Below are 27,705 nucleotides of genomic sequence, written 5' to 3' on the forward strand. Positions count from 1 at the left end.
AGCTGGGAATTACAATTACTATTCTATTAGCAGGCAGGGCCTGTCAAGGATTTGAAGCAGCAGCAACAACAACACATCAGGAATTCAGCGGAGGTCTCTACCAGGAATGGCTCCCACATCCTCCTTAAGGCTACTTCTCTGATGATAGGTTTCGGGAAAAGCATCACATATACAGTACCAGTCAAACGTTTGGACACACCTACTCATTCAAGGGCTTTTCTTTATTTTTACAATTTTCTACATTGTAGAATAATAGTGAAGACATCAAAACTATGAAATAACACATATGGAATCAAGTAGTAACCAAAAAAGTGTTAAACAAATCAATATATATTTTATATGGTATATTCTTCAAATTAGCCACCCTTTGCCTTGATGACAGCTTTGCACACTCTTGGCATTCTCTCAACCAGCTTCACAAGGAATGCTTTTCCAACAGTCTTGAAGAAGTTCCCACATATGCTGAGCACTTGTTGGCTGGAAAAGCAGCCAACAAAAAAAGTGCCAAGGGAAGCCAGCTTGGATTTTGGCATCACTCCTATCAAATCCCATTGAGAGCATACATCATTGACAGAAAAACTTGAATTGTTGCATCTCTTTGTGTTGTTGTCCTCCGGTGTCTTGCTAGCTAAAATCATCCCTTTCCTAAATTAGATGGAGATAGAGATTTGGACTTGTGATTTTACTTAATTCTCCATACTGGCCAATGATTATAACAGTGATTCTGATCCAACCATGAATTCATACATTGTTGTGCCCCTGGCCTGAGAGGATGGAAGTTCAATATGTAGCTAGATGTAGAAGGCTAATGTTAACTAGCTAACGCTGCCCATGAATGGAAGTTAGGCTAGCGGGCAAGCATTTTAGCCATGTAGCCTTGGACAACAAAAAATAAAAGCGTGTACTGTATGACAGAGTGATAAACTGTTTCTTTAACATGAAAGAGAGGAGGATGGCATTGGCGTTTCTCTACAAGTAGGGTGAGTCAGCAATACACACATACACACAGAAATCAGAACCATGGACAGCCACATGATATTTAGCTTATGTTGGTTGGACTAAATTGTTTTTTGTATCTTTAAGTTGTCCCTGTATTAAACTAAGCAGAGGTGATTAGATGATGTTGAAATGTTGAAGTTGAAATGGTGTTGGCATAGTGAAGGCAGCTTCTGTTGCCTTTGTGATCAATCAGCCTATGATATTACCTGTTGTTGAAAAAACGTATGTGTTATGGCTTTTCAACCTCTGCCATATCGTGGATTCAGAGCTATCTATCTAATAGAACTCAAAGGGTTGTCTTTAATGGAAGCTTCTCTAATGTCAAACATGTAAAGTGTGGTGTACCACAGGGCAGCTCTCTAGGCCTTCTACTCTTTTCTATTTTTACCAATGACCTGCCACTGGCATTAAACAAAGCATGTGTGTTCATGTATGCTGATGATTCAACCATATACGCATCAGCAACCTCAACTAATGAAGTCACTGAAACCCTTAACAAATAGTTGAGGTCTGTTTTGGAATGGGTGGCCAGTAATAAACTGGTCCTGAACATCTCTAAAACTAAGAGCATTGTATTTGGTACAAATAATTCCCTAAGTTCTAGACCTCAGCTGAATCTGGTAATGAATGGTGTGGCTGTTGAACAAGTTGAGGAGACTAAATTATTTGGCGTTACCTTAGATTGTAAACTGTCATGGTAAAACATATAGATTCAATGGTTGTAAAGACGGGGAGAGGTCTGTCCGTCATAAAGAGATGCTATGCTTTTTTGACACCACACTCCAAAAAACGGGTTAAGCTGTAGCTGGCCCAAACAGAGCAGCACGTCTTGCTCTTCATTGTAATCAGAGGGCTGAGGTAAATACTATAAATACTATGCATGCCAGTCTCTCTTGGTCAAACAGATGGTTTCCAGGTGTTTGATGCCATTCCATTTTCTCCATTCCGGTCATTATTATGAGCCTTTCTCCCCTCAGCAGCCTCCACTGGGGCCCCTCCGCCTATTCGGGATGCACTGTTTCAGTTTGAAATGACTCAATATTTTGGACAAAAATTGGACCAATGTAACTAAGGCTGAGAATGTCAATACAATAAAACTAGCAAGGGCAATGATCACAAGTCAGTCATGCTCATAACGTGGCTAATAGGTTAGTGTATCTATTTATGTAGCTATTTATTTAGCAAGCTAAAACCACAGAGCCTACCGTTAGCTAGCTAGCTGCTGGGAGGATGTCATGTCATTGGAGGAGTGGGTGAGTGATCAACTTTTTACCCTCATTGTTTTTCGGTGGCTACAGCTAGAGATGCAGGTGTCATTTGGTTAGCTAGCAAGAAATGAGAATTGTTTTGCTAGCTAGATAGCTATGCTGAACTGTCTGTCTCTATGACATTTACAATATTGTATCAATATTCAAATTCGATCTCCAGCTGTCCCATAGTAATGAACGTGTCGGGAGTCGGGATGAGACAGACGGGCAGGCAGTTTTTACCAGCCAGTCGAAATCATGAATCAGCATAGTTTTTATGGATATATACAAAGAACTATCAATCGCAAACAGGTAAAACGGAACAAAGTGCAGCTAGTTTGCAGTCTTTTCAGCTTCAGTTTGAAGGGATTGTGTTAGCTGTGTTGTTGGCTAGCTCCTCTGAATAACAGTGTCCTGACGAGAAAGCACATTTTCTACACCAGGCGAAATCACGCATCATTAGCACAATGTCATGGATGTATCCAAATAAATGTCACTAGAAAACAGCTTAAACAAACGCAAATGCTGACTTGACTGTACGTTGGCCGTAGATGGCTCGCTAGCAAGCAAGGTATAAGAACATTACCAGCCAGTATGGCTATGGAACATTGAGAATGAACGACTGGCTGGCGTCCATAGATATAGAACAAAAAGACTGAACGACTGGGTCGCGTCTCTGTCAACCAAACCGATTGAACGAACGACCAGCCGGCTTTGCTAGCAACCCTAGATTTGTGTCGGGACTGTATCTTGTGGAAGGATGAAATAGTATATATAAATCCATCAAAATAATTTTTAAATGAAAATATGTTAATCATTATTTGAATATGTTGGTAACCCATTGTATTTAAGTGATAATGCCCTTGAAGCTGGTGTCTGGAGGATATATTGGCATGTTAGGCCAGAGACGAAGTCATGGGCCGGCAAACCGTGCCAATATATCCTCAAAACACCGGCTTCGAGGGCATTATTATTTTAGTCTGGGTTTCTGTACAGCACTTTGATATATCAGCTGATGTAAGAAGGGCTATATAAATACATTTGATTTGATTTGATTATCACTATTATTGTAATGTGAGATAATGTCTAGATGCTTTTTATAGTGGAGATTAAGTTTATAAATTGCCTGGCTGGGCTGATGAGACAGTGGATTGCACAGTCAGATGGAACAGAGTAAATAGGCATTTTAACGTCATAGATTTAGCCGGTGGTAACTTGTGGAATAGACACCGGCTGAAATATTTACACTAAGTGGGTGTTGGGAAGCCACTGAGTACAATATAGAGCCGTTCCCAATTGTCATTGGTCAAAATGACCATGCAATAAAGATGATGATCTTATTATTATATTATGGTTATTGAGATCATGATTATAAGATTAGCGGAAACTAGTTGACCAGCAGTTTGTTGATAGCAGACAGGGCTGATATCCAGTACAGAACCTTGTCTAGGGAGTACATGGCGAACACAGGTCCATCGTGGGCCTTGATGGTCTTCAGCAGCATGGGTTCCTTCCAGACATATATGTCCCCTGTGGCGGCTCCAGAGAATACCAGCTCGTCTGTCCGACCATAACACACGGACATCATCGTCTCCAGCTTCCCCAGGCTCCCAAAGATGCCTCGCTTGAACATAAGGCCCCCACCTTTAGAGACAGCACACCATTAGAAACTCAGGCATACATTAATTGATTTCAATAAACGTACCATGCCTGACAAGCTAAATAGTTGTTCATAAGAAGAATTACAGGGCGGATCACTTTCCTAAAGATAAAATAATTGTGTGAAAACACCTATGGAACTATATTTTTCTTAAGGGTAGCTTTAGTGTAGCTGATTTTTTCTAGTGTGAAGTAATTGGTAGCTTGGTAAACTATATTTTCAGAGTAGCTTCCCCAACACTGCTGATGGTATGAGAGAGACAGTCATGGAGAACAGGAGGGCACACCTGTATGCTGCCAGAACTTGATGTGTTTGATTCCCACTGTGACCAGCTTGTCCATGAGGATAGGATTACACTTCACCACAAACAGCTTGTCTTTGTGTCCCCTGGGAATAACAGAGACAGAATATCCACTTCACATTCTGTCAGCTCAAATACATAGAGCCCTAAGTTTTTCCTGGTCATGTAATGTGGTCAGGAAAAAACTGCTAACTGATTCTACACATGTGTTATCATTAAGACAACAACCAAATAGAATTTGATTTCTTTCAAATACTTTGAGCACTTGATTGAGCCTGGATGGTCAGACTTTGAGGACTATACCATAAGTTCCATTGTGCCAGGTAAGCTCAATCAAGCGCAGCTAAAGTATTTGAAAGAAAAAATTACAATTTGAACCCAGCTTAGCTGAACTATTCTATAAAACCCTGTTTTTGTAATAACTCTAAATGTATAAATGCACACCCCCACTGATCACACAAATAGTAGCTATCAGCCGATGTGAAAAAGCTTTTAGTACCTTGCGGTGGCCAGCTTCTCCCCCTTCCTCCAATCCCACACGATGATAGAGTGGTGTTCATCAATGCCCACTGAGACCAGGCTCTTCCCATCCGCTGCACAGAAACAACAAGCTACTCTTAGTTTGACATCTTAACAGACATAGGGACAGAACACCCATGGACAACACATTTACCCCAATTTTTTTTTTTTTTTACTTAGGAAGCATTATGGGCTTTGATCATTCAATAGGCTGGTATTGATATTACATTCTGATAATGACATAAGTTACATGCCCAGGACAATACATAGCCATACCAGAGAAATCAAGGGCACAAACTCCTTTCTGGTGAAAGCCCTTGAGCAGGGAGAAGCACTTCAGGGTTTGGATGTCCCACACATGGATGGCTGGGTCCCTGCCAACCTGGATTCATTCACGAAGAGGTGATTAAGATCAGTGTAAGAGAGAGAGAGAGAGAGAGAGAGAGAGAGAGAGAGAGAGAGAGAGAGAGAGAGAGAGAGAGAGAGAAAAAGAAGAGAGGGAGGGAGGGAGAGAGAGAGAGTGTGATTGTACATGTGTACCTGTCCAGTGGCTGCATAGTCTTTGAGTGGGTGTACGGTCAGGCTGATGATGTCATCATCGTGGCCCAGGTAAAACCTCTGACTGTGTTGCTCTCTGTTGTAGACCACGCCACCGCCGCCACATGGTACACCACCTCCCCCGCCTGGGTGTAGAACAGGTTGTTTCTGCAGTCGGAGCCGCCGGTACCTACACACACACACACACACACACACACACACACACACCACACCACACACACACACACACACACACACACACACACACACACACACACACACACACACACACACCACCACACAACACACACACACCACACACACACACAACACACACCACACAACACACACACACACACACACACACACACACACACACACACACACACACACACACAATTCTACTATATTAAGGAAGTGAAAGCCAATTACCAGTGCATTCGGGAAAGTATTTAGAACCCTTCCCCTTTACCACATTTTGTTACGTTACAGCCTTATTCTAAAATGTATTAAAGAAATGTTTTTCCTCATCAATCTACACACAAAACCCATTATGACAAACTGAAAACAGATTTTTTTAAATAAAAAATTACCAACTGAAATACCTTATTTACATAAATATTCAGACTCTATGCTATGAGACTCGAAATTGAGTCCACCTGTGGTAAATTCAATTGGTAGGACATGATTTACAAAGTCACACACCTGTCTACATAAGGTCTCACAGCTAACAGTGCAAAAACCAAGCTATGAGGTCAAAGGAATTGTCCGTAGACCTCTGAGACAGGATTGTGTCGAGGCACAGATCTGGGGAAGGGTACCAAAACATTTCTGCAGCATTGAAGGTACCCAAGAACACAGTGGCCTCCATCATTCTTAAATGGAAGACGTTTGTAACCACCAAGACTAGAGCTGGCCGCCTGGCCAAACTGAGCAATCAGGGGAGAAGGGCCTTGGTCAGGGAGGTGACCAAGAACCCAATGGTCACTCTGACAGAGCTCCAGAGTTCCTCTGTGGAGATGGGAGAACCTTCCAGAAGGACAACCATCTCTGCAGCACTCCAGCAATCAGGGCTTTATGGTAGAGTGGCCAGACAGAAGCCACTCCTCAGTAAAAGTCACATGACAGCCCACTTGGTGTTTGCCAAAAGGCACCTAAAGAACTCTCAGACCATGAGAAACAAGATTCTCTGGTCTGACGAAACCAAAATTGAACTCTTTGGCCTGAATGCCAAGCGTCACGTCTGGAAGAAACATGACACCATCCCTACGGTGAAGCATGGTGTTGGCAGCATCATGCTGTGGGAATATTTTTCAGCAGCAGAGACTGGAAAACTAGTCAGGATAGAGGAAAAGATGAACGGAGCAAAGTACAGAGAGATACTTGATGAAAACGTGCTCCAGAGCGCTCAGCACCTCAGACTGGGGAAAAAGTTCACCTTCCAACAGCACATCCCTAGACGCGTCCTCAGATCATGCGCAGACCAGCTGGCTGGTGTGTTTACGGACATATTCAATCTCTCCCTATCCCAGTCTGCTGTCCCCACATGCTTCAAGATGGCCAACATTGTTCCTGTGCCCAAGAAGGCAAAGGTAACTGAACTGAATGACTATCGCCCCGTAGCACTCACTTCTGTCATCATGAAGTGCTTTGAGAGACTAGTCAAGGATCATATCACCTCCACCTTAACTGTCACCCTAGCCCCACTGCAATTTGCAAACCGCCCCAATAGGTCCACAGACAATGCAATCGCCATCACACTGCACACTGCCATATCCCATCTGGACAAGAGGAATACCTATGTAAGAATGCTGTTCATTGACTACAGCTCAGCATTCAACACCATAGTACCCTCCAAGCTCATCATTAAGCTTGAGGCCCTGGGTCTCAACCCCGCCCTGTGCGATTGGGTCCTGGACTTCCTGACGGGCCGCCCCGAGGTGGTGAATGTAGGATACAACATCTACACTTCGCTGAGCCCCCTCCTGTACTCCCTGTTCACCCATGACTGCGTGGCCATGCACGCCTCCAACTCGATCATCAAGTTTGCAGACAACACAACAGTAGTAGGCTTGATCACCATCAACGACAAGACAGCCTATAGGCAGGAGGTGAGGGCACTCGGGGTGTGGTGTAAGGAAAACAACCTCTCACTCGCCAAAAAGATCATCAAGGACAACATCCACCCGAGCCACTGCCTGTTCATCCCACTACCATCCACAAGGCGTGGTCAGTGCATCAAAGCTGGGACCGAGAGACTGAAAAATAGCTTCTATCTCAAGGCCATCAAACTGTTAAACAGCCATCACTAACACAGAGAGGCTGCTGCCTAGATACAGACTTGAAATCATTGGCCACTCTAACAAATGTACTTTATTTATGCCACTTTAATAATGATGTTTACATATCTTGCACTACTCATCACAGATGTATATACTGTATTTTATATTTTATATTTATATGTACATATTCTTATTCCATCCCTTTACTTAGATTTGTGTGTATTAGGTATTTGTTGCGGAATTGTTCGATTACTTGTTAGATATTGCTGCACTGTCGGAACTAGAAGCACAAGCATTTCGCTACACTCGCAATAACATCTGCTAACCATGTGTATGTGACCAATATAATTTGATTGGATTTGATTTGAAGCACACAGCCAAGACAATGTAGGAATGGCTTCGGGACAAGTCTTTGATTGTCCTTGAGTGGCCCAGCCAGAGCCCAGACCTGAACCCGATCGAAGATCTCTGAAGACCTGAAAATAGTTGTGCAGCAACGCTACCCATCCAACCTGACAGAGTTTGAGAGGATCTGCAGAGAACAATGGGACAAACTCCCCAAATAAAGGTGTGCCAAGCTTGTAGCGTCATACCTAAGAAGACTTGAGGCTATAATCGCTGCCAAAGGTGCTTCAACAAAGTACTGAGTAGAGGGTCTGAATACTTTTGTAAATGTGATATTTCCGTTTTTTTAATACATTTGCAAAAATGTCTAAAAACCTGTTTTTGCTTTGTCATTATGGGGTATTGTGTGTAGACGTATTCCATTTTAGAATAAGGCTGTAATGTTACAAAATGTGGAAAAAGTCAAGGGGTCTGAATACTTTACGGAATGCACTGTATACTGAAACAAAAATGTCAATTCATTCCTTGACTGAGTGTCTGGGTGTTTCTGTAAAGCTGACTAGGGAAAATTACATATTAAGATAAGACGGCTATTGTTCTGAAACTGTGAAGGTATGATCCTTATCTAAAAGGTACTCCAAATAAAAGCACAGTTCGTATGCTGTCTCTTTCCTACATGGCCTATATAAGAGAGTCTAATAAACCCTGCGTGGGGAATTTTAATCAAATGTGCGGCATTTATTTCATCGCTCAAACACTGAAAGACTTCTGCCTCCCCCACTGTGAGGTCTTTAAGTTTTACAAAAAGGAAAGGACACTGAGGGAGTATTAGAGCTGCTACACGGAAGTATTTCATGTATCAGTAATGTTAACTGCTTCACACATCTTGAACATTTTTAGCAAAAATGATTTAAATACTACAGATTTGAAAAGGGATTTGCATATTCCAACAGCTGACACAGACAGGCCAATCCAACAGCTGACACAGACAGGCCAAGAGAGAGAGAGAGAGATTGTTTCATCGCGATGGAAACACACGATTTCCTCTCAATTCAATACAAGACATCTGTCCTTATCACGTCATTTCAAATGGTGGAGTGTCATCTCAACCAATTTGACATTGAAAAGATGACACCTAAAACACACGTGTGAGTATTTTTCTGATGACCACTTAGTAACACAGTCAAAATGAGACCCATAAGACCTGTCATAAGAACCCATTACCCGTGGACAAACTTTAGACGGAGAGCTTCATCTGGGCCTCTCTGGCGCTTTAGGGAGCCGACCTGCTGCTTCTTCTCTCTGCTCTGCTGCCTCAGCTGGGGAAGGTCCTCCTTATACACCTGAAACAACCACACACAGTCGTCCTTCTACACCTGTAACAACAACAGTCCCTCATATTGTACATCATGTCAACCTGCTATCAACCACTTTCCCCACAATCCCAAGCAGCTAAGGGTGACTAAATGACATGAATGGTGATCATGTTGACTTCATGCTCCTACAACACATCATATGTTTTACCGAACCATGATATGAAATACTACCAATGACAAACAATCAACAAATGCAAAGTGTTGCATGAGGACAAAAATGAAGTCTTAAGAGATGCAGGGACAATAATATTTTTACCCCACACTTGAAACTTTAAATAGGCAACTCATTGATCTGTCATGAAGCAGTGTTGGCACAGCCGGCCATGTATCTCCAGAGCACACACGGCAGCGCTCCGTGTGGCACCAACCCGCATCGTCACGGCAACAAATGCAGATCCAGCTGCCAGTGGAGATAAGGTATGTGATGGATGCCATGGCAACCCAGGCGTTTTCCGACAAATAAAGTCTCAGTCAGCGCTGATCCCATACAAAGCCGCTGATAGGAGCACTCTGCTATTTGAATATATTATCTCCCCTTCCGTCCGCCTCGCTGCCTCTCTCTGCTAACATCAATCAATATCAGAATATCTCCACTCGGCACCTTCATTGACTTTCAGGATGCCTCAGGATCCTCGTATATGGCTGGAGCCATTCTGACTAACAACGGGCCATTCCATTTCAGATTACACTGACTAATGTGGGTTGTTCTAACAATTTATTCTCTCTCTGCCTCATCTACTGTAGGGTATTTAAACAGGGTATTGTTTAAGCCTTGAGTAGTGTGTTCTCTTGTCTCTCATGTTTTTTCCCGAACACCAGTTTAAATGGGGCATATTCTCCTCTCATCTCATTCAACTGTCATTCTCATATATAGATATAGTATCTTCATTTGATTACCCTGTTGTCGCAGATTATTTCCCTGTGCCGCAGGAAATTTAAATGAGCCTCGTGATTTACATAAATTCACTAAAAACCCACAGTTCTCTTTTTCTCGCTAGATCTCACAACTAAACTATAGTCTATCAAAACAAATTTCTGATAAGAAATTATAACTTTTGAAATGATTTTATTATTTTATTACTGCGAACAAACTGGTCAAATTAAGATCCCACAACTCTACTGACACTCATTCTACCTCATGTAAGACACTCTCACTGTTCCTCATATGGAACTTTCTCAATGTCCCTCATATCGTGTATCATCTTCAACCTGATTTCACCCACTTTCTGTCTGACCCATATAGGACTCCCTCCAGTGTCTGTAAGCTCCACACACCCACCTGTCGGTCGTAGTTGATCTGTGTCTCCTGCTCAATATCAGAGTCCAGCTCCGGGACATCAGACACGTCAGAGTCAGACTCCTCACTGTTCGAGTCTGCATGGCCATCTAGAGGGAACCGATACCAGGAGACAGTGGCAGCAAGCAAACGGATTTCACTGCTGCAACAATCACTCACATAGTCATTACATTGGCTTTTGACAAGAGCATGGCTATTGTGTACTGTAGTCACTCTAAGGTAGATTAATCATATGAAATAATATTTCATACACAAATCTACCCAAGAACAGTTCAGCACCAGCTCAACATGACAATATGGGGTCTCTCATTAGAACCATACAATACATTCTTAAATCAAACCTCCAGGTTCCTCAGGCTAAATACTGTACGTACCTTGTGGTATATTGGTCTCCAGTCCTCCGTTCATGACGCCCTCAGGCAGGAACTTCCACTGGAACACAGAGTGGTCAGCCCCGCCGGTGGTCAACACCCACTGCAGGTCGTGAGACCAGTGTACGTTGGTCACGTGGGCAGAGTGGCCAATGTACTTCTTGAATTTTGCCCCTGTTCACAACATCAAGGAAAGAAAAACTAGTCAAAATGAAATGAGAGAAGGGGAGTGTGTTCAACATAATTCCCTATCTCATCATTCTATATTTGCATGGGTACACATGTATTTTTTATTGTAATGACTCCAAAGTAAAAATGGCATGTTGCATATTCAGAACAAAGACATTTACTGACCTTTCTTTAGGCAGGGGAAGCGGAACAGTTTGACCAGACCAAAGTCGTCTCCAGTAACCAGCACAGCACTGCTGTAGTTGGCGTCCACAGAGTTGACGTCACTGATGTTGGTGTACTTGGGCCAGATCCCACTCACCTCTGGACCAATCACACTTGTCCACGAGCTCCAGTGGATCCCTTTTACCTCCTCCTTAGTGGTCAGGTGCTTCCCAACTTCAGGGGAGAAAAACAGGATGGAAGACAAACATTGGCAGGATGCATGTATCTTGTAAAACCAGCTTGTTGTGCGTAAATAATAGCACCTTTAAATAATGTTGACTATGTCACAACTCTACTAACCTAGCTGCTAAGGTTCTTAGCTAGAACTAAAAGGCAATAAGTTTACTCAACAAGTAGGCAAAGGTTACATACACATGAGACTGAAGGTGTTAACAAACAAACACCCTGTTCCTGTGTTAATGAGGGGTTTAATTGGTGCAAGAAATAAACCAAATAGCAACGTAAACAAAGCCTAGAGCCGGGAGCTCTTTTCTGTCCGAAGCTTGCATCACTTGTGGAGCTCCTTTTTTAATTAGGGTCCTCAGCATGAATATTTGTGTATGTGCGTGTGTGTGTGTGTGTGTGTGTCAGTGCATGTGCATGCACGTGGTTTGTTAGTCTAACCCCCAGGGAAGAGGGAGCTATCTAGAATCCCTATGGGACAAGTGAAATTAGAAAATCTACCATGCTTCAACACTCGATTGACGTCATTCTATTATCGTAATTAATTGACTTTCTAAGAGAATATTCCCCTTGGCTTTTATAATTGCAAAATAATGCAATGTTAAAAAGACAGATAAGTGAAGCAGGAAACACAAATAAATAAACACATTGAGGTAATATGTTTGAGGTAAATGTAAGAAAGTACCAATTGATGTCAAATATTTCCCCTAATAAATAATAGGAAAATGTAGCAACCAAACAATGTTTTCCCCTCTCTCCTGTCTTCTCTGCAGCATCACCTGTTGCCCTCCTGACTGTCAGTCTAGACAGTCTGTCTGCTGACACTAAACACCCTGGAGCAACGCTGAGTCACTCACTCTGACAGGGCTTTTCACACAGCTCTCCAAAAACATAGTGTAGTTTGAGAGAGAGGTGTTTGTGTTTGTGCGTGCGTGTGTTTGTGCGTGTGTATGCGTGTGCGTGCGTGTTTGTGCGTGCGTGCGTGCGTGTGTGTGCAGACAGTGGTTATGTAGTGACTGGGAGGCTTGTGTAGCTGTCTAGAGTTTTAGACAGTGCCACCTAGAAAGCAGCCTTGCCTGGGAAGAGCCTTGCCTGTGTGACAGACAGAAGAGACAAATAAGAAGAAACCACATCGACGTTAAAGCCGGATGTGATGTGATGATTGCTGCTGGTGGTGTGTGTGTAAGAAGGGCTTGTTTGGCGTGGCACTAAGCTAGCTGTGATCCACCTTCGATTCATGGACCTAATTACTGTTTACTGTCAAGCTGATTGCTGTGTGATCTGTTTACGTGCCTTCTCCCAACAAGGAAACAAGAAACAGCTACATCAGATTCAATCACGGATAGTGTTCCCAGTAAGCTGAGATAATAGGAGTTATACCATGGTTATCATGGCCTAGTTCAGAGAGACACAGGGACAATTTTAAGTCATTATGAAGCGTTGCTTTTCTGCAAAGTGAGTCACTCTCAAAGTGACAGCAGAATCTGTCAAAAGCAAAGTCAAGCTGCCAAAGCACAACATTGTCACAACGTTGCCAAAACGTGGTGGCGGCTGGCGGCTGGCGGCTGGTGGCGGTGATTCACTCACTTGGCATCCTGTAGAAGAGGCGTTCTCCCGCACCGTCGTTGCTCTGGAGGAACTTGCTGTCGATGGACCAGTCCAGGTGGGTGATGAAGCTGGAGGACTTGTTGCACTCGCCCACCTTCTTGTAGCGCTGTGCCACAGCGTACACATCCACCAGGCCGTCATTGGAGCCCACGGCCAGGTAGCTGCCATCCGGAGAGAACTTCATCTCATGGATCACCTCCTTCCTGTCTTTAATGTGCACCACCTCCGTCATGTCCCTGGAAGGGAGAGAGGAGGGGGGAAGGAGGACGCGAAGGGGAGAGAGAGGGAGGAAGGATGAGAGGGAGGGAGGGAAGAGAGATGGAGGGGGGGAGAGAGAGAGAAAAGAAGAGTGAATCCCTTAGCTCTAGGCAGGAGGCTGGCTGGCTAGCTCATCTATCTAACCAACAGTGAGCAGCAGCAGATGGACTGGGCCCATTCATTGTCATAATGACTCTGAGGCCAGCTGAAACACTGAGAGGGAGCCTCGCCACTAAACTCATCTTCCTGCTGTCTCTCTCTGAGGAGGACGCATTACAATGAACCACCACAGTCTTATCACACCTGCTGCGCCCACCCAAAAGCAATTCCGCCGGCCCAGACTTGATTAACTCATTTTTCATGGGTAATTTTAGATGGGGACATAATTATGTTTTTCTGTCTAAATTGCTCTCTGGTAATGTTAATGTTGGTACGATCACAAAAAGGGGAAGGAAGTATGTAATCACAGGACGTATAGACAGTGTGGCTTCGTATTCTTATAATGTGCTGTAATTGTAAATCATAGTGCCAGTGATGTTTGTCCCTTATCTTGACAAACTCCTAACGATTAGATATGGTGAACAGTAATCATAGGGAATAACCTATGGGGAATATCAATGCATACAGTGCAGTGTGTCTCAAACAGCTATATCCAACGATGAGGTAGATAAAAAGTCAAAGTAACAAGTCAAACCCTTTTAAACGCACCAGCTCTCAGTCAAAATCATACAGCACAACACAGCCCCAGGCAACATAAATTCATCCAATCATAAAAAGCTGCTCCTAATGCTGTACACCCGTTCTTTTCCGATAGACTAAATGCAAATCAGGAGCACTGTTCACTTCAAAGTGCAGCGTGAGGATTAGCCACTTCAAACAGTATTGATTAACAGCACTGCGGACCAATTTACTATAACCTAATGGAAAGTGCCAGCATACCAACTGAATCTGCTGGGGAGTAAATTAAACTGGGGCCTTCAGTCAGGCTTTAAGTGATGAATTCAGCATCTCATTTGAAGGCTGTTAAAACCAGAGGTTTTGGCCCATGGCGCCACTGCAGGCTAGGTTGCATAACTTTATGGCCCTTCTTTACAAGATGTATCTGAAGAGTTTGATGCTGGAAATACTTTTGCCAGCTTTGCTATAATGCAAGTATTTATGAAAGCTAACTAACCAAAGTAAAAACGTTCCTTAATTTTCCTAAATGAAATGATCTTCCTAAATGGCCATTCGACCACCCTGTGAGCTTCCACTGGGGGAAAAAGCACTTAAGGTAAATTCACACGCTAGTGTTGCAATGTCATTTTTTTGTCACAAAATCGGCGGCTCCTTGTAATACGCTCCGGGATTTAACAAGCTTTTGTATTACCTGAAAATTGAGATGCCCCGTATCATTCCTTACGCAGCCGTGGGGGCAATGTAGTCGCTTGGTTCCTTGATCTGATCTATAGGCTATTCATCAAAGTAGCCTATTTTGCATTGATAACCAAATATAATCTCAGCGACTGTTCAAACAGTAAACCAAACAACACAAATCCACCCAAAAGGGTATTTTGTTTATAGGTAATAACAAGTGATTCCAGGCTATTGTGAAATGGTAGAAACTGCTGTAGCCAACTAGCTAGCCATGTGCTTTTTCTCCATGACCAAAACATGATGTTCTATTTTTAGCTGATATCATAATGAATACAACAGCAGCATATCAAACTGGGATACTGTTTTAGGTTACACCAGCAAGTATAAGAATATACACCACCGGTCAAAAGTTTTAGAACACCTACTCATTCAAGGGTTTTTCTTTATTTTTACTAGTTTCTACATTGTAGAATAATAGTGAAGACATCATACCTATGAAATAACACATATGGAATCATGTAGTAACCCAAAAAATGTTAAACAAATCAAAATATATTTTATATTTCAGATTCTTCAAAGTAGCCACCTTAATGACATCTTTGCATGCGCTTGGCATTCTCTCAACCAGCTTCATGCGGTAGTCACCTGGAATGCATTTCAATTAACAGGTGTGCCTTCTTAAAATGTAATTTGTGGAATTTCTTTCCTTCTTAATGCGTTTGGGTCAATCAGTTGTGTTGTGACAAGGTAGGGGGGTATATAAAAGATAGCACTATTTCGTAAAAGACCAAGTCCATATTATGGCAAGAACAGCTCAAATAAGCAAAGAGAAACGATTATTACTTTAAGACTTGAAGGTCAGTCAACAAGGAAAATGTCAAGAACTTTGAAAGTTTCTTCAAGTGCAGTTGCAAAAACCATCAAGTGCTATGATGAAACTGGTTCTCATGAGGACCAGAGTATTGAAAGACCAAGAGTTACCTTCTGCTGCAGAGGATAAGTAACAGACATCTCAACATCAACTGTTCAGAGGAGACAGTGTGAATCAGGCCTTCATGGTCCAATTGCTGCAAAGAAACCACTATTAAAGGACACCAATAATAAGAAGAGACTTGCTTGGGCCAAGAAACGTGAGCAATGGACATTAGACCGGCGGAAATTTGTCCTTTGGTCTGGAGTCCAAATGTGAGATTTTTGGTTCCAACCGCCGTGTCTTTGTGAGACGCGGTGAGGGTGAACGGATGATCTCCACATGTGTATTTTCCACCATAAAGCATGAAGGAGGAGGTATTATGGTGTGGGGGTGCTTTGCTGGTGACATTGTCTGTCTGTCAATTCAAGGCACACTTAACCAGCATGGCTACCATAGCATTCTGCAGCGATACGCCATCCCATCTGGTTTGGGCTTTAGTGGGACTATCATTTGTTTTTAAACAGGACAATGACCCAACACACCTCCAGGCTGTGTAAGGGCTATTTTACCAAGAAGGAGCGTGATAGAGTGCTGCATCAGATGACCTGGCCTCCACAATCCCCCAACCTCAACCAAATTGAGATGGTTTGGGATGAGTCGGAGCGCAGAGTGAAGGAAAAGCAGCCAACAAGTGCTCTGCATATGTGGGAACTCCTTCAAGACTGTTGGAGAGAATGCAAAGAGTGTGCAAAGCTGTCATCAAGGCAAAGGGTGGCAACTTTGAAGAATCTGAAATATAACACTTTTTTGGTTACTACATGATTCCATATGTGTTATTTCATAGTTTTGATGTCTTCACATTTATTCTACAATGTAGAAAATAGTAACAAAATTAAGAAAAACCTTTGAATGAGTAGGTGTTCTAAAACTTTTGACCAGTAGTGTATATATATATTTTATTATTATAACTCAGATTATTTCACATGCAGATGTGGGAAGCTAAAAAACTTAGCTAGCTTGCTATGTTTTTAGACAGGTTAAAGCCTGCTTGCCAGGCTGCCAGCTAGCTACTACTAGCAAGGGAAGATTACTTTTCCTTGCTATCACAAAATTAAAAAAAGTTAAATATGTAAATAATATGCTATCACCTATCACCCCCTTGTGAATGGGAGTGGGACTGGTGGGGATATTATGTTACCAAAAGGTGTCCGCTGCTCCAAAAATCCCACTCCACCGACACGCGCACCCACGCACTAGATCAACGGAGTGAAGCTTGTAGTAACCTTTATGGTGGGTAATAGGAGATGCGTGAACTTGTAGCAGTAAAGGGGGGAGGTGATGGTCCTATACCCGATAGGAGAGTCTGTACTGAACACTGAGCTCTAAAGCAGATTGTGAAAGGAGTGCTTGTTGTACTAAAGATTAGTCTAGGGACTACAGGTGTGGTAAGTGGTGCCTGTATTTGGGAACTAAATGTGCAAGACAGTGCGTGCTGTACTGCACTTGCCTCTTGGGACTAAAGGAGGCAGTGATATGGAAGGTGGGAGTTTGTTGTACCTGACACTCGAACCTAAAAGTGTTTGTTTGTGGATGTTTTCTGTAACTGTGAGCTACAAACTGACTCTAGGGACTAAAGGTAGGTAGTGAAGGTACATTTTAGCAGTACCTGACTCGGAGCACGGTGAAGGAGCCGTCCTTCATGCCCAGAGCGAGCTGAGAGCCATCGTTGCTGAAGGCCACACTGCGGACTGCCTCCTCCATGTTACAGCGAGCTATCAGGGCATGGTCCGCCAGGCTCCACAACCTGAGAACACCACACATGCAGGCAGCCACGCATGCGCGTGCGCGTGCACACACACACACACACACACACACACACACACACACACACACACACACACACACACACACACCACACACACACACACACACGCACACGCACACGCACAAACACACAAAGGCACAAACACACACAAACACACACAAACACACACAAACACACACACAGTCATAACCAATCAGCACAGTTTCAGCTATGAACATGGCTTCTGTAGCCACACCCATTAGAAAGTATTAAGTGAAGAATATATCAGTAGCAGCTAAGTGACTAAGACAGATGTTTTAATGAGCTAGTTACTGCTGCAGGGTGAGGGCTTGAATTAAGGGTTACACTTTATTTTAACAGTCCGTAATAAACCATTTATAAAGCATTTACAAAAAGATTACATAACGGTTACGGTTGGGTTAGGTTATGTTAAGGGTTAGGGTTAGATAGCGCTCACTTTAGATTAGGGACTGCAAAAATACTTTACTTATGATTAATAGATGGTTTATAAATGTGGGCGTAATGATTAATGTATGGTTTATTAGGGACCGTTAAAATAAAGTGTTACCAGGCCCACAGAGAACTCTGTCTCTCCTGGTAGAAAGGGGTTGTGTGGCGTCATTATCAAGTATCTGTCCCCTGCACAGGCTGGCACTGTGACTTTTCTATAGCTAGCGCTGAACTCTGGGCTAGAACTGTCCCGGTTAGAAATGTGTAGAACAGTGTCTGACAAACTAAGGGCTGTCTGAAGGAGAGGAGAACCAGTGAACCAAGAAGGACGAGTAGTACTGCTGGTCAGGGTTCACTGAGTGTATGTAATTAAGATGAAAAGTCTGGATGAAGTGGTACATTAAAATAGAATGAACAGGGATGGTGGCCTGGGTAAACTGAGAAAGGATAAATTAGGGAAGAAGGCTCTGATGATAACTACTGGGTCTATAAAGATGTTAGTGTAAAGATGCTTCTGAGGGAGCTGATGTACGAGCTAAATTACTGCTGGAGTTAAGACTGACCGTACAGATCGGTCATCACTGCCGGTCACAGCAAGCGGTTTCTTGGGGTGGACGTCCAGAGCCCAGAGCTCTCCCTCACAGTGACCCTGCATGATGAGCAGAGGCTTGTCTCTGTCCCGAACCATCACCTCAAAGATCTCACTGTCCTGCGTCCCCGCCAGGATGCGGTCTGCCCTCCAACACACACTACGAATAGACAGCCCTTAGAGAGAAAGAGAGGGAATAGGGAGGGGGAGGGATGGAGGGAGAGAAAAAAAGAAAGGGATAGAGAGAGACAGCGGATGAGAAAGACACCGCAAATAATGAATGCGCTGTCATGTAAAACAAAAGGGGATTGAATACAATCACACCCGTTCTTCAGCAGGTGATGAAGGGTAGCATCTAATCCATTTCATTGTGTATTACACTTCAATCCAGAGATAGAAACTATTACGTTCAGACAACTTTCAGGTGGCATGTTTTTCACAGAGTGATGTGTGACTAATACAGGTAGACTTTCATTTCAGGGGAGAGAAATGAAGTAGACAACTCTAGAGGGAGGAACAGATTGAGCTGCTACAGTGAAGGCATTTCAAGCAACAAGACATCAGCAAGACATCACCCAATGCAAGACATCACCCAATGCCCCTCATTAATACTAAATTAATACATAAATAGTCTCTAACTCAGTCAGGAAAAGCACAGCTACAAATCCTCAGGCTCTTCCTAAAACAACACCTCACTAACATCACACGATATGAAAAATATATATAAAAATACATGGCAACCAGAAACCAGCTACAACCAATATACAGAATTAGGATCTTAATTTTAGCCAGTTTGCTACAGCAGGAAAATAATCCTGTAGCAACAGGTAATGTGAATTATTATGTGAATTATAATTAATGTACATTTTTGTAGGGGTTGATAAATGTTTTGTTAGGGCAAATCAAGTCTGAAATTTCAAAATGGCAATTACAAATTTTAGAAGCCTTTTTAAAACTCAAATACACTACAAAAGTGATCAATTAAGATCCTACATCTGTATAGGCTAACGAAATACCTGGCAACCGAAACCAGTCTCATAATCTGTGTGTATGGACAGAATCCCTGGCAACCGGAGTAACATGAACTAGAGTTAATTGGCTGCACAATACACTTCAGCTTTGACACCCTGGGGGAAAAAACGTTTCTAAAAAGTAATTAATGTGGATTCTTATTTCAGATTTCCTCTCACTAAAACTGATCCATAGTTAGGAATCAAACCTTCACTGGGACTCAAAACTTTCAAGAACAGAAGTAGGAAATCCCTTAACACGGAGGATACAAAAATCATTGGGAGCACTTTCTAATCTAGAGCCACAAGCTGTTACGAAGGTTTTTGGCATGTCTACTAATTTCTCAGATTTGGTGCTGCTATACATACCTACACGTACACTACGGTCACAAGACGCAGGCCTTCTTATTGTCCCTAGAATATCTAAGCAATCAGCTGGAGGCAGGGCTTTCTCCTATAGAGCTACATTTTTATGGAATTATCTGCCTATCCAGTGGAAGAGATCTTCGTGGGATATACTCAGCCTTGTCTCATGGTACTAAGTTGGTGGTCTGTTGATATCCCTCTAGTGGTGTGGGTGCTGTGCTTTGGCAAAGTGGGTGGTGTTATATGCTGCCTGGTTTGCCCTGTCTGGGGGTATCGTCGGATGGGGCCACAGTCTCCCCCGACCCACCCCTGTCTCAAATTCTATGCTGCAATAGTCTATGTGCCGGGGGGCTAAGGTCAGTCTGTTACATCTGGTGTAATTCTCCTGTCTTATCATGTGTCCTGTGTGAATTTAATTCTCTCTCTCTCCCTCCCCTCCCGGAGGACCTGAGCCCTAGGATCATGCCTCAGGACTACCTGGCCTGATGACTCCTGGCTGTCCCCAGGCCACCTGGTCGTGCTGCTGCTCCAGTTTCAACTGTTCTGACTGCGGCTAGTGAACCCTGACCTGTTCACCGGACATGCTTCCGTGTCCCGGACCTGCTGCTATTGACTCTCTCTCTCTCTTTACCGCATCTGCTGTCTTGACCTCTGAATGCTCGGCTATGAAAAGCCAACAGACATTTACTCCTGAGGTACTGACCCTGCTGGTCATCTATGAACGTTTGAACATCTTGAAGAACAATCTGGCTTTAAATGGCCATGTACTCTTATAATTTCTACCCGGCACAGCCAGAAGAGGACTGGCAACCCCTCAGAGCCTGGTTCCTCTCTAGGTTTCTTACTAAGTGTCTGCCTTTCTAGGGAGTTTTTCCTAGCCACCGTGCTTCTACATTTGCATTGCTTGCTGTTTGGAGTTTTAGGCTGGGTTTCTGTGTAGCACTGTAAAAAGGGCATTATTGTCACGTTCGTTGACGGAAGAATCAGACCAAGTACATCATTTTATTTGATGAACACAAAAAAACAAAAACAAAAAACTACAACCGAACGTGAAGCTACATGCAGTGCAGAACGCAACTACACACAAACAAGATCCCACTAAAGGCTGCCTAAGTATGATCCCCAATCAGAGACAACGATAGACAGCTGCCTCTGATTGGGAACCATACCCGGCCAACAAAGAAATAGAAAAACTAGAATGCTCACCCTAATCACACCCCGACCTAACCAAATAGAGAAATAAAAAGGCTCTCTAAGGTCAGGGCGTGACAATTATAAAGACATTTGATTGACTTGTGTTTGGAAAAGATGGGTTGCCTGTTTTGCATGTTATTTTGACATTAATACGGGTCACATATCACTTTGCAAACAATGTAAATAAATAAATAATAGAGTTAATAAAGCTGCGTACAAACTTGGTCTTTTTTGCTTTCTTGAGTAAGGCAGCTCCAAAATGCAGGTGTTTCAGCCTAGCTCAGTGATTTCTGTGGTGGTGGGCAGCCAGCGGAAAATACGGAGCATAGCGGTTGGTAATGTTCTCTAGTTGCGCCGTGATTGGGTAATGTTCTCTAGCTGCGCCGTGATTGGCTCAGTGTTCTGTCACTCATGGGGACACTATGTCCCTGTAAAATCTAAGGGTAGAGCTCGAAAATTCAAGCCCCTTGAGTGCTACCATAGAGTTACATTAGAAGTGTCCATCCAAGAAGTCTCAAGGTCATTGGCCACAGATAAAATGATGTCAAATCATGTTATATCTACAGCAGCTTTGATTTGACTGTTTATATCAACATCATACTTTCAAAAGTCAGCATGAATCAAGTAGACAATCTACTGGCAAATGCTTTTTAATCCTTGTCATATGAAGAGAAATAATGAAGAGAAATCTATTGGTGCTCATTGGCCATTGGACATAAACACTACACAACAAGTTGGAAATCACAAATTCAACAGTGAGTAATTTAGAAGGAATCAGTTGCTAACTGCAAGCATCACAAAGCAATCACTGGTCTGCTACTCAGTGGAGTAGGTATGTGGTCCCAAGTCTGAAAAAGCTTAAAAACATTCAACATTGGTCATGCTGTCAATCCAGCATGACTTCTGCCACGCTCAAAACAACTGGAAACTCAGAAATTAGAAATCTGACTTCAGTGAGTTCAAGACAACTGGGAACTCTGAAAATATGTTTTGAACGTTCATCCAACTCGGAATTGCAAGTCGGGAACTCGGGCCTCTTTCTAGAGCTCTGACCTGAAGATCACTGACTTAATCATGATTCAACCTTGTTTTTTTCCTGGCTTCCCAGTTGTCTTGAAAGCACCATAAATCCAGAGAATGCCAGTCTTTGATGACAAAGTTTGATGACAAAATTTGTCCATGAAGGACCGCCGCGCCACCTTCCTATTCAAGTGAGCACAGCACAACAAGGTGAGTCCAAAAATGTCTTGTATGCTGCTGCATAAATGAGGTAATATGCCAGGGAGATATGTATACTCTAGCTAAGAAAGTAATACTATGTGTATGTTCTGTAGTAAGCTGTTAGTAGCCCATGTGCCTCACCCTAATAATTTGGTCCCTTTCCCCTCTTAATTTAGCCTGCTGTTCTGACTTGGTGGTGCACATGTAGCCTAAAGCCTGTTTTAGAGAAATGTAATCATTGAATATTGTAATCATCATTGTCTGCTTATATGCCCCCTTTATTTATCCTACGGTTCTGAGTTGATGTACAGAGAGAATACTGTAATAACGGCCATTGTTCTGAATTCTGTCGCTGTACATTTCAAAAGTGCTGAACAAATAGAGCGGCACGTTTTGCTCTTAATTGTAATCAGAGGGTTCATATAAATACTATGCATGCCAGCCTCTCTTCGCTAAGAGTTGAGGAGAGACTGACTGCATCACTTCTTCTTTTTATAAGAAACATTAATGTGTAAAAAATCCCAAATTGTTTGCATAGTCAACTTACACACAGCTCTGACACACACACTTATCCCACCAGACATGCCACCAGGGGTCTTTTCACAGTCCCCAAATCCAGAACAAATTCAAGAAAGCGTACAGTATTATATGGAGCCCTAATTGCATGGAACTTCCTATCTCATATTGCTCAAATTAACAGCACACCGGGTTTAAAGAAACAGATAAAGCAACACCTCACGGCACAACGCCTCTCCCCTATTTGACCTAGATAGTTTGTGTGTATGCATTGATATGTAGGCTACATGTGCCTTTTACATTTAAAAAAAAATGTGGTTCTGTCCTTGAGCTGTTCTTGTCTATTGATGTTCCGTATTATGTCATTCTGTATTATGTTTCATGTTTTGTGTTGACCCCAGGAAGAGTAGCTGCTGCTTTTGCAACAGCTAATGGGGATCCTAATTAAATACCAAATACCAAATTGTTGTATTGACTACGTCTGTCCTAGCACTCTCATTAATGTCTTAATCCAAATTACGTATTGCCTCTTATCCGCTCGTAGTTCCCTTCTGCCATTGTTTGTACATCTCAATTGTCAGTAGAAACCACATTTTGATTAAGCAAGTCAGCCATATCAGCAATGTTTTTTTAAAGGCTGTAAATGAGGCTGAATTATCTGTTTCGCTACAAGACAAGGCTCCGCTGATAGCCAGGTGTAGCAGTGGTAAGGTGTTGGGACTGCTGTTGGGACAGCTTTATGTAGGCCCTAACAGTTTGTGGGCACCAATATACTGTTATTAATCAAATCAAAGTTTATTTGTCACGTGCACCGAATACAACAGGTGTAGACCTTACAGTGAAATGCTTACTTACAGGCTCTAACCAATAGTGAAAAAAAGGTATTAGGTGAACAATAGGTAGGTAAAGAAATAAAACAACAGTAAAAAGACAGGCTATATACAGTAGCGAGGCTATAGAAGTAGCAAGGCTACATACAGACACCGGTTAGTCAGGCTGATTGAGGTAGTATGTACATGTAGATATGGTTAAAGTGACTATGCATACATGATGAACAGAGAGTAGTGTATTGTTTAGTGTTGTGTAGTGATGTGTAGTGGCTTTAAAAACATTTTTTTGCTCCACCAACATTTACATGTTAAAATTGCCACTGGTTACAATACTTTGACTGGCCAACAAACACCCAACAATGCCATTATCTAATCGCAGGGTGTACACGGTGTCTGTGGGGCTTTCAGATATTAGTATGCCCCACCGCTGGGGCTGGCTGGGGACACAGAGCTTTTCTCTGCTTTAACCACAGACAGCCAGGCAGCCACTGCTCAGAACAGAGGATGAGAGGAGAACAGAGGAGCAGAGGAAGGGAAGAGAGAAGACCCTCATTGATTATACATGTGCCACTGATGGTTTCCTCAATTTAACAGGAGGCATAGAGCAAAAGGAATCCACATGATAATGCTATGAAGAAGGGGAGTTTACTAAATGTCATCTGTCAAAGGTTTAGATTTTTTTTTGCTATCTTAACTTCTTTATTCTGTTTTATCCATACCTCACAGTCAAACTCTCTCAGGCCCCTAGAATATAACCATATTTTGTTTCTCTGTCTGATTGGACTAACATGGCCTGCTCTGGCTCAGATGAATGGAAATGGATGAGTGGCATATTTGATCTTAGCGGTCTCTCTCTCTGTCGGTCTCTCTCTGTCCTCTGTATCTGTTCCAAGTCAACAGATGTCAATGATACATCCACAGGGCCAGGCTAATAAATCATCATGGCAGGGCTCTCAATGAGCTAAACACACATCGGCCTCTATTAGGCAGCACAAACACACTGACTGAAGTGAACTACACATTATCCCTGGTTACAGTATTTTAACCCCTGTACAAATACATCAGTGTCTGGATCGACCTACTCACACACCTCTGCAACAGAAGCGTGGACTCTGACCCTTAAATCCATAGACAGCACAGTGCACACACAACCCTGTGTGCTTAGATGGATCTCCTCATAAGGACGTGCCTCTCATCCTCTGTCTCTCCATCACCCAGCTACCCTAATTACCCATCATACCCCAGGGACAAGCACAAACATGCAGACTATGACACGGTTTGATCAGCTGTGGCCCCGTGTTACTCTGACGTCCCCCACGAGCATGTGAAGGGCCGGCCTGCAAATGCACACAGCTTAGATTGTTTGTTTAATTGATGAGAGGGCTAACACTCACCAGCCATTTAGCCCCATGCTACCTTCACACCTGCTCCTGTCTGTATCAGTTAAAGTATCGAATACAGAATAGGGCTGGAAATTGCCAGGGAGCTCACGATACGATATTGTCACGATACATAGATGCCGATACGACATGTATTGCAATTTTTTCGATTCTATAATTGTGTTCGTTGTCCGTAGCTTATGCCTGCCCATACCATAACCCCAGAACTATGACAACAGTAAACCGCTCACCCACACAATGCCATACACGCTGCCTGCCATCTGCCTGGTACAGTTGAAACTGGGATTCAGGTGAGCATTTGCCACTGACGTCAGTTACGATGCCAAACTGCAGTCAGGTCAAGACCCTGGTGAGGACGATGAGGCACGCAGTAGAGCTTCCCTTAGATGGTTTCTGATAGTTTGTGCAGAAAGTATTTGGTTGTGTACACCCACAGTTTCATCAGATTTCTGAGTGGCTGGTCTCAGACCATCCCGCAGATGAAGATGGCTGATGTGGAGGTCCTGGGCTGGCATGGTTACACATGGTTTTGCGGTTGTGAGGCCGGTTGGATGTACTGCCAAATTCTCTAAAACGACGTTGGAGGCAGCTTATGGTAGAGAAATGAACATTACATTTTCTGGCAACATCTCTAGTGGACATTCCTGCAGTCAGCATGCAATTGCACGCTCGCTCGCTCAAAACTTGAGACATCTGTGGCATTGTGTTGTGTGACAAAACCGCACATTTTAGAGTGGCCTTTTATTGTCCCCAGCACAAGTGGCACATGTTTAATGATCATGCTGTTTAATCTTGATATGCCACACCTATCAGGTGGATGGATAATCTTGGCAAAGTAGAAATGCTCACTAACAGGGATGGAAACAAATTTGTGCACAACATTTGAGAGAAATAAACGATTTGTGCGTTTGGAAAATATCGGGGATTTTTTTATTTCAACTCATAAAACACTTTACATGTTGTGTTTATATTTTTGTTCAGTATAATATCGTACAAAATAACATTGCGATATGTTACTGTATGATCATACGTCACAGGTAGAGCGAACCAACATGGACATATCACATTTCATCTGTATGCATTCGGGGTTACAAACTGCATATCCACATTTTGACAAGCATGCAAAGAAAGAGGTGAATACCAGAAAGAAATACCCCAAATAAATTGCAGCTTTTCATGAGGCCATTGACTTTAAAGCCTCGTTGTTTGTAAGTCTTGCACTAACTTTAGCATCATTAGCTTATGCAATTGGCTTTTTAATTAGAACCATTATATATTATCACCAAGAGCTGGTAGTAAAACCAGGTTCCTGAGGCCTACCTTTATACCCCTGCTCAGCCTCCCGAAGGTCGATCTTGGTGATAGGCTTGAAGTCCAGATCCCAAAGCCTGATACAACCGTCACGTCCCCCCGTGGCGAAGCCCTCCTCACAGGCATACATGCTGAAGATCCCAGCCTACACACAGTGCAGTCAACTTTAGTCATCGGCAGGGGGATTATCAAACTGTTCTGTGCATAGAAAAAGGTACTTGGAAAGGAATATGATTTCAATAGGAATGTGGGTCATAAGTCTATTTCCGTATTGGAGACACAAAAAGGGGGCAAAATCATTATTTTCAATGCTTTTAAAGGCCTTAGAGATTTAAAAAGAAGGTTTCAGGGTAGGGATGCAGAGGGAGGGAAGGGGAATTGGGTAAGAGGAATTGAGTTGCTTCAGTGTAGGGTGTAAGCGATTATAGGCATGAGAGGGATGGGGTTTAGCTGGAGCGGGTGTTTGGATGTCTGGAAGTGTACAATCAATGGGTCTTGAGAATTAGAGTGACGTATTTCACTCACTCCATGAGCGGCTTGCACCGTGCGTAAAAGGTTCAGTCCTTTCCACACGTAGATATCCCCATTCAATGCCCCAGAGTATGTGACATCATCTTTAGCCGATGCCACACACAAAATGGTCTGTAGATCCCCCGTCTTCCCGAATATCCCCCGTTTGGGCGTCAACGCATTGCCACAGAGAGCCCAGAACTAGAGACACGGAGAGGGGGAAGCGAGTGAAAGAAGAAGGAGAGATGAGACAGGAAATGAGAGAGATGTACAAGTAGGCATAGGTAGGGGAAGGAAAGGCCAAGCAAGATAATTAGAGAGGTGAAGAGAAAAGTGGATAAAAAAGACAATGGGAGGAGAGGTAGAGAGAGGAAAGAAAAAAGAACATAAGGTGGATAATGACAGGATAGGGTAGAGAGAGAGAACATGAGCTCAGAGATCAGCTGCTGTCACAGTGCGTTTGGAGAACCGTTGCTCTAAATCACGACTGTTCATTTGCCAGCCTGATCACCTCAGGGTTGATAGCATGGGGCTTATTTCTAATAAAGCTCACAGCGGTCAGTTAAGAAGATTCCCTGTCCATGAAAGCTGTTTTATGGCCAAAAGGCACAATAGGCTCAACTATTTAGTTCTCATACCATAACTGGATATACATAAATATATTGATATATATATACAAACAAAACAACAAGAAAACCGATTGTCCATTGCTACTGTTTGTGAGGCATATGTATTTACATATTTATTGTAAACTGAGGGCTCTTCTGTAAGTTCAGTGGTGTGTTTTTTTGTGCGTGTGTGTGTGTGTTTGTGTGCTTGTGTGTACAGTAGGAGACAG

General features: G+C 43.0%; 1 protein-coding gene across 1 annotated transcript in view; it reads right to left on the reverse strand.

The window, feature by feature from the left end:
- Positions 1 to 27,705, reverse strand: part of LOC111977336 (echinoderm microtubule-associated protein-like 6) — an 84,354-nt gene that overhangs the window by 23,065 nt on the left and 33,584 nt on the right. Inside the window, 15 exon segments of the mRNA XM_070448550.1 lie at positions 3,688 to 3,890; positions 4,193 to 4,293; positions 4,707 to 4,800; positions 5,003 to 5,108; positions 5,267 to 5,376; positions 5,379 to 5,449; positions 9,112 to 9,233; positions 10,546 to 10,652; positions 10,938 to 11,108; positions 11,289 to 11,501; positions 13,098 to 13,354; positions 17,312 to 17,449; positions 18,484 to 18,685; positions 26,367 to 26,502; positions 26,883 to 27,068. Of these exon segments, the coding sequence (XP_070304651.1) occupies positions 3,688 to 3,890; positions 4,193 to 4,293; positions 4,707 to 4,800; positions 5,003 to 5,108; positions 5,267 to 5,376; positions 5,379 to 5,449; positions 9,112 to 9,233; positions 10,546 to 10,652; positions 10,938 to 11,108; positions 11,289 to 11,501; positions 13,098 to 13,354; positions 17,312 to 17,449; positions 18,484 to 18,685; positions 26,367 to 26,502; positions 26,883 to 27,068 (2,217 nt within the window).

The sequence above is a fragment of the Salvelinus sp. IW2-2015 genome, linkage group LG18 (assembly GCF_002910315.2).
Source record: "Salvelinus sp. IW2-2015 linkage group LG18, ASM291031v2, whole genome shotgun sequence".
In the NCBI taxonomy this organism is placed as follows: domain Eukaryota; kingdom Metazoa; phylum Chordata; class Actinopteri; order Salmoniformes; family Salmonidae; genus Salvelinus; species Salvelinus sp. IW2-2015.